At 38.3% G+C, this 17,308-nt stretch overlaps 1 protein-coding gene across 1 annotated transcript in view; it reads left to right on the forward strand.

Annotated features, from left to right (window-relative positions):
- The first annotated feature begins 206 nt into the window (after positions 1-206).
- Positions 207-17,308, forward strand: part of LOC128542586 (ephrin-A2-like) — a 117,351-nt gene continuing 100,249 nt past the window's right edge. The window contains exon 1 of the mRNA XM_053512504.1: positions 207-1,292. Coding sequence (XP_053368479.1) covers positions 1,156-1,292 — 137 coding nt within the window. The 5' untranslated portion in view covers positions 207-1,155. The remainder of the gene's footprint in view (positions 1,293-17,308) is intronic.

A 17,308-nucleotide genomic window follows, 5' to 3' on the forward strand; every position in this document is an offset into this window, starting at 1 on the left:
TGACAAGTTCGGGTGTTCTGAAATTCAGTCACTAATCTATCTGTCTGTCTATCTGTTTGTGTGACTATGAAAACTTGGAGCTTGTAGCCCCGCCCCTCCGGCGTGCAGCACACGGCGCGCGCATGAATGGAGAGCCGCTCAGTCACTCAGCGCGAGACCGAGTGCGCGAGAGAGAGAGAGATAGAAAGAGAGAGAGAGAGAGAGAGAGAGGGGGACGGGGTTTGTATAGCCGCTGTTAAAATGTTGTCGGTTCCACCGTGGGGCTGCCGGCCATCTCTGTGACCGGGGGTAACCGGAGGGGCAACTTGTCGAGTGATGCGGTCGGTTTGAGCTCGAGCTTGAGCGCGCACCCGGATAGAGAGAGAGAGAGAGAGAGAGTGTGTGTGTGTGTGTGTGAGAGAGAGAGAGAGAGAGAGAGAGAAGGTAACTTTCTCATGTGACGCGTTAAGCAGCGCCGGGAAGGTCCTGTGCACGCGCCGCTGTTTCTTTCACTCTCCAGCTGAACGGATACGCGTTTTCCTGCTTTCTTTCTTTCCGAACATGTGGAAGAGGTGCAGAAGGAGGAGGAGGATAAATCACTACTAGATCGTCATCTATTTTTTAATTTATTTTTATTTTTTAAATTTTTTTTTGAAAGTTGGACGTGTTTTCCAGCGCGTGCTGTCTATCGACTGTAATGAAAGTTGAATTCCTGCAAGTTGGGATGGATCTGAAACGCAGTGGACTCTACGCTCCGCGTGAAACACGACTCCACACGCGATATCTTTAATATCGCTCCATCATCATCATCACTGTTATTGTTATTATTGCATTATATATATATACTTTTTTTCCTCACGTGAGCGGATTATTCTGGCCATGCAGCACGCTGTAGGTGTGAGCTCGCGCGCTGTGACTTTGAATGGAAACTGATGAGAAACTGAAACATTGTATCCAGCGCTTTACTTTTATCCTCTCTTTCTCTCACTCTTTTTCCTTATTCCAAGATTTGATTGAAGATTGAAGAATGTAATGACTGCTCTCACTGAAAGCTTTATTCCTGCACATAAGCTAAGCAGCATCTGATCCTCTCCTGAACAGAGAGAGGGAGAGAGAGAAAGCACTGAGACTCTTATTATTATAGTTTTTTCTAATAGGTTTGGATTGTGATTAAGCATGATGGACAGACACTGTATTGTTTATCAGATGGAGTTGACTCTTTTGATGATGCTGTTTTGGGTCACAGTTTGGGCAGATGACAGCAAGATCATTTCAGACAGATATGCTGTGTACTGGAACAGCACCAATCCCAGGTAAGCAGGACACACTTTTCTGCAAGGAGTGCAAAAAAAAAAAAGTTAAAAACAAAAAACAGAATAAAATCAAGTCTTTCATTAACTTCTACTTTTCACATTCACTTTAATTTACTTATTCATTGATATTATCGACTTGTGCACAAGACAAACTAACATCTGTATTCATAACAAATCTTGAAGCAAGTGCTGAAGTGTACAGTAGACTCGTGGACTTGACTAGAGTTTTTGTTCATCTGCACAATATGAAAACTGAATGTTTTTTAGAAAGCGATGCTTCTCAAAACATGCAATTTTTAAAATTAAAATATTGCATTTAGAAACAATGATAGAAAATACAACCCAGTATTTTTTTTAAAAGATTTTTTCTTTATTATATAAAAAAAAGATTATTAACATAGTTACCAGCTCACTCAAATGAATCCTAACCTCAACATCTCTCAAAAACAAGCAGGCCGTTGGAACGAAAAAATAACTTTCCCCCTTTGCTTTTTTGGGGGGGAATAAAAAAAAAATAATTTAGTCTTTCTACATTTCTGATGAATAGCCAACATTTTTAAAAATATTTTTATATATTTTTATTATAATTTGTTTTTGTTTGCAAAAAGTTCAAGAAGATCAGTTAGAAATAATGACAATGCAATTCTACAATACTTCAAGTGACTTTTTTGTTTGTAGATTATAAAATAAATAACTGAATTACTGAAAAGATTTGAAACACTACCTAGATGAACTTCATTGTAAACACATACATCGTGCCATTATCAATTACTCCTCTCGCTTTTTTGGTGTAAAACCTAATCCTGATGCGCATCTACAGGTGAGGGAAAATCTCGACCTACTTCTTGTGAAGTTCCTCCTTGCATTTTGGTTCAGTTCTCCCAGAAGTGAGATGAAACGTAATGAGTCTTACACAGTACGTGCAGTACGGCCTCTCCCTAATAGAAAGCTATGTATGTCATGTGGCGTGACTTTTAAGCCCTAGTTTGTTTAATGCTCAGTAACTCATTCCTTAACTTAACCTCTTTTTTGTGTTGTCTCGTGTTCGTTTCAGTTTTATTTATATATGTATAAATAATCCTCTACAACTATATATATATATTTAGAAAAAAATGCTTTTTTGAAGCGGGTGTTCTGAAATAAATTCCGCTTGAAGCTGTGTTGTAGACATTTACTTTCATATCAACATGTGGTTTGCGTTGTGAGATGAAATCTTGAAACTACCCCCATCTCCCACACGCACGCACACACACACACCATACTCAGAGTCTTGGGCCAAGTTCCAGTGTGGCAGAAGGCTGAGCTTTGTCTGCAGCCTGCAAGGCTTCATAGAATCCAACATATTTCGAGTTAGACTCAGTGCAGTGTGTTTTGAAAAAGATGTAAGACACAAGACATCACACATTAAACATTTAAAATAATCTTTCTTTTTTTGGTTTATTTATTAATATTTTGCATGATCGTTTCGTTAAGGCATGACTTTTAACTTCACCCTTCTGTGTGTCTTTTTTCTATTAGTGAAAAAAGCTTGTTCATTTATTATTTTGTACTCAAATGAAGCGTCTTAGAGAATTTAACCAATGACAAAACTTGCAAAACCGCCACCCTTGTGCGTGCACTCCTCTGCTTCAAGTTTAGGAGTTTGTCCGATTTATTTACGGACACAGCGATTTAGAGTACAGGATCATTAATGAAATTTCATTCAGTGTTTGTTTTAAAGCCCAGCACAACTTGCTTTCCTGTACAAGGAGTGTAAATAGACCTTTATCATTTTTACCAGGTGTTTTTTGCCCACAGTTGTGACAGAACATCATTGTCAGTCTAACTTTTTAAGAATGTTTTAAGATTCTCTAATAAGCATCACGTCCCTGGCATCTTTGATTCGTTATCAGTCTTATCTCCAAAATGTAATATGAGCAACCGGTCTGTACTTAAATCTCAGCTGTGCGCTTTCTCCCGTCTACTGAGCGTTCTGACGAAATATCATCTAGTACTGTTTTGTCTAGTCCAAGTTAGCAGTTTCACAGTTCCACCAGTGTTAATTTCACTTATCAGCAGGCAGATCTGTGCTTTCCACAATTTGACAAGTCCTGAGAGAAACTTAAAAAAAAAAAAAAATTATGCCTGCTTTACTGAACAGTGCCCATTACAAATGATTTATAGTCTCAGCAAAGCTGATTTGGGGTAAAATGCACACTTGAAGGAAATAAAGTTGGAAACGAGCGCACACCCGAGGTGAAAGACTAAAGCATCGAAAGCAGGGCCGACACTCACTTCGGCAGGTTTTGGCTGCGAGTGTGAAATTAAGGCAAAGTTATTCTGTTCTTTTGTATATAAAAGTTTCTGGGAAAAAGTTATACAATTTTATTATGGTCTTGTATATCATTAGATTTTTTTTTTCTTGATCCTTGATCCTGACAATATACAAATTTTCCATGTGGACATTAAGCCTGATTTTATTTACTTTTTTGCTCTGTGTGTTAATCTTCGAAATATCAGCTTAAAAGCAGTTTTCCCGACCAATGCATATTTTTTAATGTTTAAAAATGAGATATGCTTTTTTTCCGTAGATTAAACAAAAATTGCTTTTAGTGGAAAAAGGTATATCAGTAAGAACTCAGGTGTCTTCCTTTAGTTTTAAATGAGGTTAACACTGTAAACATGGGTTCTGTTCAGGAGTTGGGAATTGTGGGTTGTATTATTTCCTCTGTCTCAGCAGTTTTCTTTTGATTTATTAAGTAGATTTAAAACTTCGTTTTGCTGTTATTAGGACATATTGGAGGAATGTCTGACTCATCAGTCCTGATAATTCTTCGGATCTATCTATCTATATAGACTGTTTATATGTGTGTTTGTGTATATACAGTATATATGTATATACACACAGACATAAAGGAATCATGTGCGTTATATCATTAGAGATGTACCTGAAATTGTGGATTCCGGTTTTAGGATCCTCTAGGTGGCGTTACGTTAGATTTTGTTCCACTTCAGTTTGTCCGCCATTTTCTCAACCATCTGAGAGACATAGTTCTCCTGGAATGGTGTACACAAGAAATGGAGCTCAGGGATGAAGTAGCAGTGATATCAAGAGAAAGTTGTATATCATTTAAATTGAGGGGAAAAAACACATTTTTATAGACGCGGATAATTTTCGTCATTTTATTCAGTACGTTATCGCTGGAAGAAAAAAACGAAGAAAAAAAAATTAGTAAGACGGCAAATATTTTGTGTTTAATTTTAATAGCGAAAAAAATGGCTGTAAAATACCTTTTTCAAACTTCTGCTGATTAATACAAGGATGATTTTCTTGATCTTAAAAATCAGAAAGGAAAAGGACGGCATGCGTACTTCTCTTTTCTTCCTCCTAATGCAGTGAAAGTTCCGAAAGAGACGTGCACTTAATTTGTTTTTGTTTTATTTTATCCTCTGGTCAGGGTTCTGCTATTATTTTTCCAATTTTCGTCTATGAAGCGATTTTGCAGTCATTTTGTCCACGTTGCCCAGATGAACTCCATCGGTGTACGACACTTGTAATTAATTTATGGCGTCAAGGGGGCGGTGATTTACTGTTTAATTTCTTCTTCATTGTGTGTGAAAACTATCTCCCTTGAAATTACCCACTGAGCACTAATGAGTGTTCCATCTGCTTAGAACATGACCTGCTACCCTCAAGGTCAAAAAACATTTTCCTCCCCCCCCCCCCTTTTTTTTATAATGAATCGCCGAGTGAAATAACATTTTTATAAGATTGCATGATTAAATCCCACCCAGGACTGTCACAAAACGACCTGATCTTAGTCGTTTAATTGAATGATGTAAGCCATTAAACCAGTAAAAGTTTTTCCCCCCTTTTTCCCAGTGGTATTAAGCGATTGTCCTGGTGGAAGGAAATGGACATAGCGCTGGACACAGCACAACATTTGTTAGTTTGGAAATTTGATTAAGTGGAAAGATCGGTCAGCAGAGTCCAGTTTTAAGAAGACACACTGCGTGCTTTAAGATGGCGGTAACACGGAGTCACGGTGGCTTCTCCTCTGTGAGACTCCAGACTATATTTGTTGGATTACTGTTTGAGAGAATTAAGTTACAGAGCTCTGGAGGTCAAATCTACACTTGGCTTTAACCCTGTTTTGTGTAATATGAATCAGCAGTAGCTTTTTGTCCTTGACTATTTAAAGTCAGGACGTTTCTTCATTTTTAGCATGATAATAAATTAACTTAATTACTTTTATAATCTGTATAAAACAGCGAAAAAAAACATAGCTGTACTTCATATTTAGCAGTTTTTTTTTTAAGCTATTAAATATGCAGCGATCACATGAATAGAAACTGCAAGCTGAAACATTAGTTCAGAGACGATTCAACATTATTTCATACCTCTATTAGACAAACTTTGCGCAACAAGCATTGAAATTGGATCAGCGATTCATTTCTTTCTTTCTAATGAAATGAAATCAGAGCAGGGGAAAAAAAGCTGCTCTTCAAAAGTGAATTTTCTGTTCACAACCTGACACAGTGTTCTGTTAAAAGGCTGGCTAACATCTCATTAAGGATTAAAGTCTGCGCCCGATTTCTGCGAAAAAAAGCAATCAGCACGGAAGAGGAGTTTGCTAATCAGTAATCGAGGGGGTTCAAAGCTTTATTAAATAAAATGACCCGGAGTAAGCACAAGCCCCAGAGCTGGTTTCATATAGCAGGACACAGCATTTCATTTCCAATGTTAATCAAGGTTATGGTAATGTAGCAAGGAAGAAATGGCTCCCAGTCTCCTCTCCTCTTTCTCCATCCAAAGGCTGAACCCTCAACGATGATTGTGAATGTCAGGGTTTTTTTTTTTTTCTTGGGGGGGGTTGTTGTTTTTTTGCATAACTGCTGTAATATTATCTCCTTGGCCCAATATCGGGCTTCGGATCGTGCGTCCCACTCTTGAGACAGAGCGATGGGGTATGCAGGATCGTTCGAGTAGAACGTGCTCGGCTTCCAGATCAACTGCGAAAGGAGTTGAGGAAATTTATGAGGAGAGATTCAAAAACGACTGGATGATGTTTTTGCTAAAATACAGCCGAATTCCATAAAGTTCCACTTGGGCAGTTTTTAAATCTTAACATATTGAGTGTATGGTTTTTAAAAAAAATAAAATGTACAGCCGTAAATGCAGTGGCAGGCATTATTTGTCTTTATATTCCCCATATATTCCTCCAAAATAATGTTTTTTTAACTGTGATCTAAAGTAGTTCCCCGAACATGCATCTTAATGCCATTAGCAAAAGTACGTGGATGCAATTTTTAATTTCTTTTTATTATTACAAAAAAATCTATTTTTCCCATTTAAAAGTCAAAAAATACATGCACGAAATTTCAACCAAAATAGCAATTTCACACTACATACAGTATTTCTGGTGTTTATTTCATTCTGTGTTTTATACCCAGCAACAGCCGCTACCACCACGTCATCATACCTTCTGCACTTCTCATAAATTTTAATGCGTGACCCACATTCATTTTCCACATTGGCAGTCACATGTGCACCAAGAGGACTCCAAACTTGATTTGATCTCAGTGCTTAGAGAATAGAGACGCCCCTCTTTCAAAAAAAAAAGAAGTGATTTTTGAGTTGTCACAGTAACTGATTTGACAAAAAAAAAAAGTCCCAGCGATGCGTCTCTCTCTCTCTCTCTCACACACACACACACGCATGCAGGTTTTTATTTCACTCATATTGGGACGGTGCAGAGTTCTCAGCTTATCAAGTACTGGACATTGTGTTTTATATTCCTGCTTCCCAAGCAGCCTCACGGGGTTGAGGCTTGTTTTCTCACCGCTCGCCTATTCAGCGAACACTATTTATGGTGGAAAAAGTGGAACAGAGCCCTCCCAGAGCTGCATTATATATTTTAAATAAAGTGTGAGCCAGTCTCCAATGAGTCCAAACTGCTCCTTATTCCCTTGAGCAACTGAGAAAGCAAATTGTCTTACACTTAAATGACAAATCTGTAGCCAGACATTGTTCTGTTTTTATTTAAATTTTATTTTGCTTACTTTGACACGGTAATGAGAGACAGTTTGAAGTTTTAAAAAAATCATAATGTAATAGGTTTATATGTGGCTATGTCGGCTATCTGTCTAATATTAGGTGTCGCTTTTCTTAGAGTGTTGTGTACATTATGTGTGGCTGATTATTTTATACTACATTTAGCATTAAAACTGGGATACACGCTTTAAACAATGCACTTTATCCCTACACTGTGTATGACCGTAGTTAAATATCTCAAGAGCTTGTTTTTTAAGGTTTTCACTCTACTCTTGTCAATAACAACATATTACGTTCTATGCAATATTCATTTTTATTCGATCAGGTGTCCCGAAAGGAAACGGATCAAAAGTGATCATACTTTACAGGCGATATGCGGCTTTAAAATTTTACGTTAAATGAAGTTTTTGTGTACAAAAAAGGCTTTATACTTACAAAGATTTTACACAAACGCAAATCAAATCTACATAGCCAGCTTCAGGTTCAGAAAAATGACTTTACTCATGCTGACTCAGATACACTTCTGCATAAACTTGCATTAAAAAGGGATATGGGTTTAGTTAAGGTGCTGCTGTGAAGTGAAATGAAAAGAAGTGCAGTATTATTTACGCCGATAACATGCAAATAGCATGTTTTCTAGTAAACAGCTAAATTATCATCCAAAGTATTTAATTTAACTTGCATGACATTCAACCTGCAGGATTTCCATCTCCTGTACAGTAAGTGTACTTAATTATAGATTTCAGATCAGGAAATGAAATAGTTCATTTATAAACAGCGCTGGTTTTGTCAAATTTTAAAAGAAGCATTTAAAAGAAGAATTTTCGTAGGATTATATGATCTTTAAAATTTTATTCTAATTATAAAAAATATAAACTTTCTTTTATGTTCTGTGCTAAATTATTAAAAATATATCTTTTACACTAATTTTTTTTAGATAAAAAAGTACTTTCTGTACCTTTAAAATAAGTAAAAAAAATAATAATATTAGTAAATGTTTATCATAATATTTAGTAAAATTTTTGCAGTGGTTAAATATAAATAAAAATGATCAATTTAAAATGACGCTATTTAACAATTTTGCGTGTAAGGAATGCGCCTAAGTAAAAACATGTCAAGTTTATTACTTTTCACATGATCATCATTTGGGTTTATAACTTTGTTTCATACAATTGTTTGAATGCTGTATTAATAAAAGTATTTCAGACATACGGGCTCCAAAACATTTGTTTTAACACTTAAACATGGACGTCGCAGCAGTGCAGAATCTTAACTGTTAAATATTTAAGTTATTAATATAATGCATTTTCTGCCATTTCATTTCAAGATACATATTTCCTTTCTTTGTTTTAAGTATTTCAAAAGTAGTATTAGTATATTTCTATCTTTAAATGAGAAAAATATTTTTCTGCTTTTAAACACCCATGTGTGTGTGTGTGTGTGTGTGTGTGTGTGTATGCATTGACCAGTCTTCTTCACAGTGGTCTCTGCTACACCGTTCACATGGTTCTGGCTCCATATGAGGGAGCGCGCGGGTTTGCCTTTGCACAGAGCGTAGCGATCTTTGACCTTCAAACAACTTGAGAAAAGTTGGGGAATTGGAACGAGTGGGGAAAAAAGGAGAGCCTGTGAAAAGTGTAGCAGTCCAATTCACCTGGGAGTTTTCTTTCCTGAATTGCAGACATGTCAAAACTGTCATTCTCTCAAAGCCGGAAGAAACGCTGTTATTCTGGAGGTTTGATGCGAGACAGAGGCACTGGGGTTACGGACACTCTGAACAGAAATGGCCGGGCTTTTCCTCTAAACACTCGCTGTAAAATTGGCCGTGGACTCCAGCTGTGATGGTTTTGATGTACAGTACATCTGGATGGTCACACCGCTGTAAAACCCACACACTTCTGAGTTTGACGAATTCAGCTTTTCTCTAGTGGTTTCGAATCCAAACAACACGACTGTGTGTGCCTTACAGTCACACTCCTCAACGTGGCAGGTGTTTGCACTGCTTCCTCATAGGAGTTTTGAGTTTCAGCTTATTTTTCAGTGCTGACTGAATGTGATCGAGAAAAGAAATAGAAAGGAAGACAGAATTTATTTGAAATGGAGTGCTCGGTGTTTACTAAGCTTTTTTTGGGATCCATTCTGTTTTTGATTTTTTTTTTTAAGTGAAAAATATTTTAGAAATTTTAGAAGTTATTTTTCAATTTAATTAGTTAATTATTTAATTAATTATTTTAAAATGAGGTCACTTTTTAAAAAACGTTCTTTGCATGTACTCAGTAAAAATGTCCGTTTCTATAAAAAAACTAATTTGGCTGCAAAATCGGAATCAGACTACATCATAAAAGAAACATCAACCCTCAACCTCATCATCAATCATCAAATATGTGATTTATTATACTTTAATGAACCTTTCCATAATTACATCCAATCAATTTTCTAAATTACATTGTAAACTCTGGGTAGTGCAATAACAAGAAAATATCATATTGGGATTTGTAATGCTGTTTAGAAATGAAGTGACATGATATGTATGATGTGTATGAGTTGGCATTCCTAAATTACCCGTAGTGTGTGAATGAGTGGTGTGTGTGTGTATGCGATGGATTGGCATGCTGTCCAGGGTGTATCCCGCCTCATACCAAAATCTCTCGGGATCGGCTCCGGGCTCCCCGAACCCTGAACAGGATAAGCGGTATACAGAATGAATGAATAAATTAATGATCTGCTTTCAGTCATTAAAAATAATAAAAAATATCATGATATCTACATGGTAAAACATGCTGACCTAATTTTTTTATCATACATTTGGTATGTATGGCTTGTTAGGAAAAAAATCGGTACATGGGTTTACATGGGCTGGGATTTAATGCACGGGATGGGGTACACTCTGGATGGGGTGCCAGTCCATCTCAGGGCACATGAACATACACACAAACATACACACTATGGGCAATTCGGACATACCAGTTAGTCTAGTCTGCATGTCTTTGGACTGTGGGAGGAAACCGGAGTACCAGAGGAAACCCACCAAGCACTGGGAGAACATGCAAACGTCATGCACACAGATCTTGGGTGGGAATTAAACCTTCGACCCTGGAGATGGGTCCTCCTAACCACATTCAGTAACAGTAGTATGCTCTGTAAGGTTTGATTATTTACATTATATTCCAATGAAGCATTTACAGACAGTCCTTCTTACTTTGTTACAATACCTTTACTTGATTGCTTGAATAAAAAAAAAAACTGGGGTTGCTACCACCTTGCTGCTGGAAAATGTAATTAACTAATAGCTTTGATACTTGGAATCTAATTACGGAGTAAGTCAGACTTTTTTTTTTTTTTTCCCGTAGACCCAGTGTCTTCCCGTTTATCAAATTACTTAAGTGCATGTAGATGCATTGGATTATTGAACATTTTTGAACAGTTATCAGATTGTGTATGTACACGTAAAAACACTCCCACTACTGCTTGTTGTCCAATCCTGCCATCTCCTACCAGGAAACATACACACATAGCGTATACATGACACAGGAGTACGCACATACAGTACCACTCGGGTTAATCGGAGCGCTTGTACCATAGCATGTTCATGCAATCATCGAGGCACAATCATGTCATGTATAAACAAACGAAAAGCTTCAGGTGGAACATCCAAATGGGGAAAAGATGTTATTTTAGTGAGTTCAAGCGTGGTGTGGTTGTTAAGCAGAAACCGCTGATCTCCTCAGATTTTCTGTAGAGTTGGTGTGCAAAAAATACAAAACATCCAGCGAGGAATAGATTTGCAGGCAGAAACGATAAAGAGATAAGAGAGGTCAAAGGAGAATGAGCCAGGATCAAGCTGGAAGCAGGAAGGCTCCGGTAACACAAATAGATCCCGTTTGCAACCGTGGTGAACAGAAAAGCATCTCTCAAGGGAATAACATTGAGGCTTGAGTGGAAGGAATGGTGTAGTTTTTGATAAACTTGAGTCCAGTGCTGATTCAGATTCCTGTCTGACTGTTTTATTTACAAGTCTTTGCTTTGGTGTGGTATTTACTATGATTTGGCTACTTACTTCATACAGTAAGTGAAAACATCTGCTCTGAGTTCGAGAGCGACATATGGAAATTAATTTTACAGGCGAGTTCTGTCTGGGTCTGGCCTTGTTTGGCCAGTTGCTATCTGTTGTTTGGCCAGGTGTCTAGGGGAACTTTGTGAAATTGATGAGAATCATAAGTCAGATTTAAGAACTTCCTGTGTGGGCCAAATGTCTTACACTTTAAAATAATTCATGTGATGACTCACATATTGCGAATCGTTCTTTTTTACCAGCAGAGCAACAGAGAAGAGAAAAAAAAGCAAATAACTGTAGTACTAAGCAAAACATAAAAGTTTTATAAGATTGATATTTAAGTGGCTGCATGGTGGTGTAATGGTTAGCGCTGTCGCCTTGCACCTCCAGGGTCCAGGTTCGATTCCCGTCTCTGTGTGCATGATGCTTGCATGTTCTCCCTGTGCTTGGTGGGTTTCGTCCGGGTACTCCAGTTTCCAGGGTGTACCCCGCCTCGTACCCTAAGTCGCCTGGGATAGGCGCCAAGCCCCCCATGACCCTCAATACAGGATTAAACAGTAATGATGGTGAGTGGTACAGTATTTAAGGTTAAACATTTACAGTTAGATCAGTTCTTCATATTTTTACTGCACACTGGAGCACTCCGCTTCTAAACCAGACATGCTAAAAGTGTGACTCTGGAGGACAAAAGATTTTTTTTTTCTTCGTCTTTTTTTTTAACCGCAGCCCGAATGCTGTTCCTTGTTTAAAAACCTTTGGGATGTGAAAGCAGTCTACGAGCAGGAGTGACAGCACAAGCACCAGGTTATGATATAATACAGTAATATAGAAGAACAATTTTTGAGCTTGCACTCAGAGACACAATGCTCGGCGCACTTGGATTGCTTGTTAGGAGGAGAAATGTGCTATAAGTCACCCCAAACGCATATTTGTAGTAGTAAGGCCATCAGGACCACAGCTTGACGCGGGGAACATTTCAGAGTTCTTTAAACATTACATTTCAGAGGGAGAAACCGAAACGTTTAGCCGGACGAGAACGATTTTAAAGGGTAAAATTTTAATCCCCTCAGTGGGTTCTTTTCACACTCCTGGCTTTTAAAGTAGCCAATTCACAAGGTAACTTTATTTCTGCTGTGACACAACAAAGCAGAGAAAGAAAGCTAAATGGAGCCAAGCACCGTTATCGAGTGGTGTTTTAAGAAGAGAGGAAACAAAGAACCACCAAATGTCAACTACCTCTGACACAACAACCCAAAACCTACCTAGCATTAACAATGTAAAAAAAATACCGTAGTAACGTATTCGTAATGTAATCATTTTACACAATTATTTCTTGCATCATCTGTAAACACTAATTCTATCACAAACCTCAGGTTTTTTTGGTGAAACACCTGAATGTGAACATGACAGCAAAGCTGTTGTTTTCTAGTAAAGTATAAGAGTCAGTCAAAAATGATTTGCACACTGGTTATATTAAAACCTCTGTTGGCTGCACTGGCTTGTCAGTGCTTCTAATTCAAGGCTACTGTCTCCCCAGTCACTACTACTGTAGGTGTGAACAGGTTACATAAGTTCATTTATAACTGCATTGCATGCAAAAATTATTAAAAATTTAGTTTTCTGTGGTCCGAGGGTATACGGTACCTGGTGCCGATACAACTCACGGAAGAGCATAAACAGAAGGGTTTGGATAACAACAGTATCAGAAAAAAGGTTCGACAATCAACAGTGTTCTCTATAGTGAGATGCTTATTGAAGAGCTAAAGCCTAAACTTTGGTTTAACGCAGAGGACTGCTATCCAAGTACGTTGTGATCCTGCATGACAATACACGTCCACAGGTGTTATGGCACCCTCCCTATAGTCACGATCTCACTTCATTTGATTTTTACCTGCTTGGTTTGTTGAAAGCAGCTCTGATAGGGCGAAGATCGAATTTTGACGAAGACATGAAGACAAAGGTGCATTCGTGGCTCCCAGCTCAACCTAAAACATTTTTAATGAGAAAATATAAAAGCTTTTTGACAGATGGACGAAATGTATGGAAATGTGAGGAGGTTATGTTGAAAAATTATGTATGTATTTGTCAACACTAAAAGCTGATTAAAATAAATTCTACAGACAGAGGTGTAGATATTTTTGACTCACCCTTGTACTATTCTTATGAATTTTTGGTTGTCAAAAGGTTGTGGTGACATAAATTTGGCAACGTTACAGATGCTGGGAGAGTTAGAAGGATGTCAGGACAACGTTGACTGTATGTCGATGGGTTAACAAATGCCCTTAATGCAATGCTGCAGAAACACCAGAGTATTAACACCAAACCAATGACCTGAGTGGGTTTCAAACTCTAGTCACTAAAGTGAGAGCGTTGCTTGTTTACCAGTGAAACACTACTTAACAGGCTGTTGACGCTGGTAAATGTGTGTACACAACAAGTGCCCAAAAAATCTACCAGAAAACAGCAATTTAACTAAATGCTAAATTGGAAAGCAGCCAAAAGGGTAAAAAAAAAAAAAAACCTGCCTAACGTCTGAGATCTGTTCTGTGAAAGCGGACGTGATGCAGGGTGGACGCTGTGCAAACACCATATTACACTAGAGTAATTTGGGAGCTAGGATGCACCTGACGGTAAAATTTCCGAGAGAAAATTCAGCAAAGAGACATCATTACAACAGTAAGAGGTGTGTAACAGAAGATGGTGTGCGGTAAGCTATTGTGTCCGTCCCAATGTCTAATCAGAATTCTGAACCCTGTTAGAAATTTAAGGGAGCACGGATATGGTCAGATGTTGTGCGAATGGATGTTAATTGGCAATAAAGCTCCAAATAAAGGTTAAAAGTTAATTGTTTTAAGATCGCAACATGTTTGGGTTATTTGTCTCAACTTCAGTTTATAAGGACAATGTTGTCTCAGAGTTGTCCTGATAGTGGACGTCATCGCAACATTGTTACAACTGAAATATTGTATTTCCTGGTTACAAATGAAGTACAAGAAACAAACAGAGTAAATGACTATAAGATCAGAATAAAAATCGCCCCCAATTTTTCTTATTTTTAATAACCTCCACTCTCCTGGGAAAGCTTTCAACTAAAATTTTGGAGCGGGCTTGTGGTGTTCTTTCAGGCATAAGAGCATTAGTAAAGTTGGGCACTGATGTCTTCTGAGAAGGTCTGGGGTGTAGTTTTGATTTCAGTTCATGTTAAAAGTGTTCAAAGAGGTTGAGATCAGGGCGTTTACCATGCTTTTCCACTTTAAACTTGGTTAAAGAATGTCTATATGGAGTTTGCTTTGTGCACAGGCGCATTGTCATGCTGAAACACTTCCAGTAAAGGGAAACTGTAATGGTACAATGGACAGACATCCAATACATTTTGCGTATATATTTTTAATATATTTTGGGTTTAACCTTTGTGGCAACAGTTCAGATGGTCAGATGTCCGCATACTTCTGGCCATATAGTGTGCCTGGCTTCGAAATGAGGGCAGACAATGTGCGAAAAATCAGCTGAAAGTTTAACAAGAAATCATTTAATTTGCATCTGTGTGCTAAGATTTTTTGTAAAGGTCCATTGAGTTAGGTTTTTGGTTCAGATGTAGATGACGAAGCTACATTATAAAGGGAAGCATCCGCTGTTCTGCTTCTCAGTAATTTAGTGCAGAGAACAGTCAGGACGCGGACTTTAACAAAAGCGGTAGGACATCATTACAGTGACTACAAGGCTTTTAACTGAGAGTTTACTGGGTGTTAAATTTGACAAATGTTTGACATCTGAGATTGCGGATTGATCCATGCTGTTACACGGGCCTATAACACTAAGCATTATTTCAGAGTGTTACTAGATACAGAGGAGAAAACAAAATCCATTTTCACCTGTAGCCAACACCGCAAAATCTAAATTTAGCACCAGTGCCAAACTCTGTCCAGCAACTGACACGAAATGTCAAATATTCCAACAAATATGATACTTTCCAGGTTCTTCAGCAGAATATGGAATCACCCCTCCCAAAAAAAAAACACAAACTGCAAAGCAAGCTCCTCTTTCGGCTGTGATTTATTTATTTTTTTCAAACTAGAGCCCTATCCATAACACTGCAGCAGGACACTTAGCCTGGGCTCGGGTTAATCCAAGCGGAGGAGTGGATCGGACCGCTGCTACAGGTGATAAACTGCCCTCTCATCACCTCTGGGTGATGGTGGAGTCAGCTGAACATCTGGACATGGGGGGATTATAGAGCCTGGGTAGTGAGTTTAAACAGGATTAGCCATTCCAGCTCAGGTGCTGCACTAATAGGATTAGAGAATGCCTTTTCTTGTTCATCCTACTGTTAAGACAAATTATGGGCTATAAAAAAACAAAGAAGAGCTTCGGCTATGTGCGAGGACTTTGGGGGAGTGCCAACACTTGAGTAGCATCTATTGCTGTTATATTTAATATTAATGGTTCTGATGTTTTACTTAGAATATTATAGCAAAGCTATATCTTTTACATTTTCTTTCAGCCTTATTTCTTCTTTATTATAAATTCTTTAGTTGTAAGGTTGTATACAGTATGACAGGACTAGAAACCTAGTCAAACAGGACAAGTCAAACAGGGCACAGGGAGAACAACTCAGGTAGGAAGTAAAAGATATAATTGAAAACTGACAGTGCTTAGTCCTGGACTCGCTGCGCTTTTAATCAATGCCTTAATGTAAATCATCGAAACGTTACCAAGCTACATTGTGTTACTGAGAAACAGTCTAGAGTAAAAAGTCTAATGTATTACAGAAGTTGGAAAATAGTAAACATGCAAAGTTTGATCTGTCAGTTATTGTGTTGCTCAAGCATGAACTTCTGGGTACAGAAAAGTGCTTTCACATTCCACTGAAGACACCTGTTCCAGGAAGTCCAGGAAGCAGATTATTCATGCTTTTGGAGAGGAGGGTGTCACGTGTCCTGGAGGACGCATGTGATGACCTTCGCCCTTACCCGAACTTAGCTGTTGACACATTTTTTAGTTGGATTTTATGTTGGTGTAGTGGTTAGCGCTGTCGCCTTACACCTTCGATTCCTGCCTCGGGTCTGAGTGTATAGAGTTTGCATGTTCTCCCCGTGCTTGGTGGGTTTCCTCCCGGGTACTACGGTTTCCTCCCTCAGTCCCAAAACATGCACATTAGGTAAATTGGCGTTCCCTGTAGTGTGTGTGCCTGAGGATAAGCTCCAGGCCCCCCCTGACCCTGTACACAGGATAAGTGGTATAGAAGATTGAGTGGACGCACACATATATACATCATGTATAAAAGCAAGAAAAGAAAAGAAAAAGAAAGTCTCAGAATCAGTGTTGGTTAGTCTTTCCTAGAGCACTAATATGGCAGTTTACATTCAGGTTGAAAGAGGTCAATGACTAAAGGATTACAGTCTTTTAAGGGCTAAAGAGAAAAACCCTATAGAAGTATACCTTTAATTCCAGGATTTTCTCTTGAAAGAGCCGGCTCCACCAGAAGACTTTAAGGTTCCTTGGTGAGCTTTGTTAGTCCTCGGGGGAGTTATATGGTTGGTCTGCATTGGAAAGGGTAATGCATTTTATCTCTGAGCAGTTCGCCAATGGACCAATCAATCAATTGTCCCATAACTGGTTTAGCATTAACCCCTTACAACAAACCAGATATTTTAGATGCTTGGTCTCACTTTATATCCTTATAGCACTTGCAGTGTGTAAGTGTATAGCAGTGAAATCCCGAGCATCTGCTTTCCATGCTGCTCTGGCTATCTATTCTGTTTCTATGTGTCTTCTGTGTACATATTCTTTTTCATCTCTGTTCATAGACTATTAGACATAGGAACGGTGTAGGAAAGCATGGCGTTTGTGAGTCCCACAGCCCAGCCTGACTCGTCCATAAAGTATACCTCGGTGCACACTATTACCAGCATGCACAGAAAATAGCCT

This window comes from Clarias gariepinus, chromosome 15, assembly GCF_024256425.1.
Source record: "Clarias gariepinus isolate MV-2021 ecotype Netherlands chromosome 15, CGAR_prim_01v2, whole genome shotgun sequence".
Lineage (NCBI taxonomy): Eukaryota > Metazoa > Chordata > Actinopteri > Siluriformes > Clariidae > Clarias > Clarias gariepinus.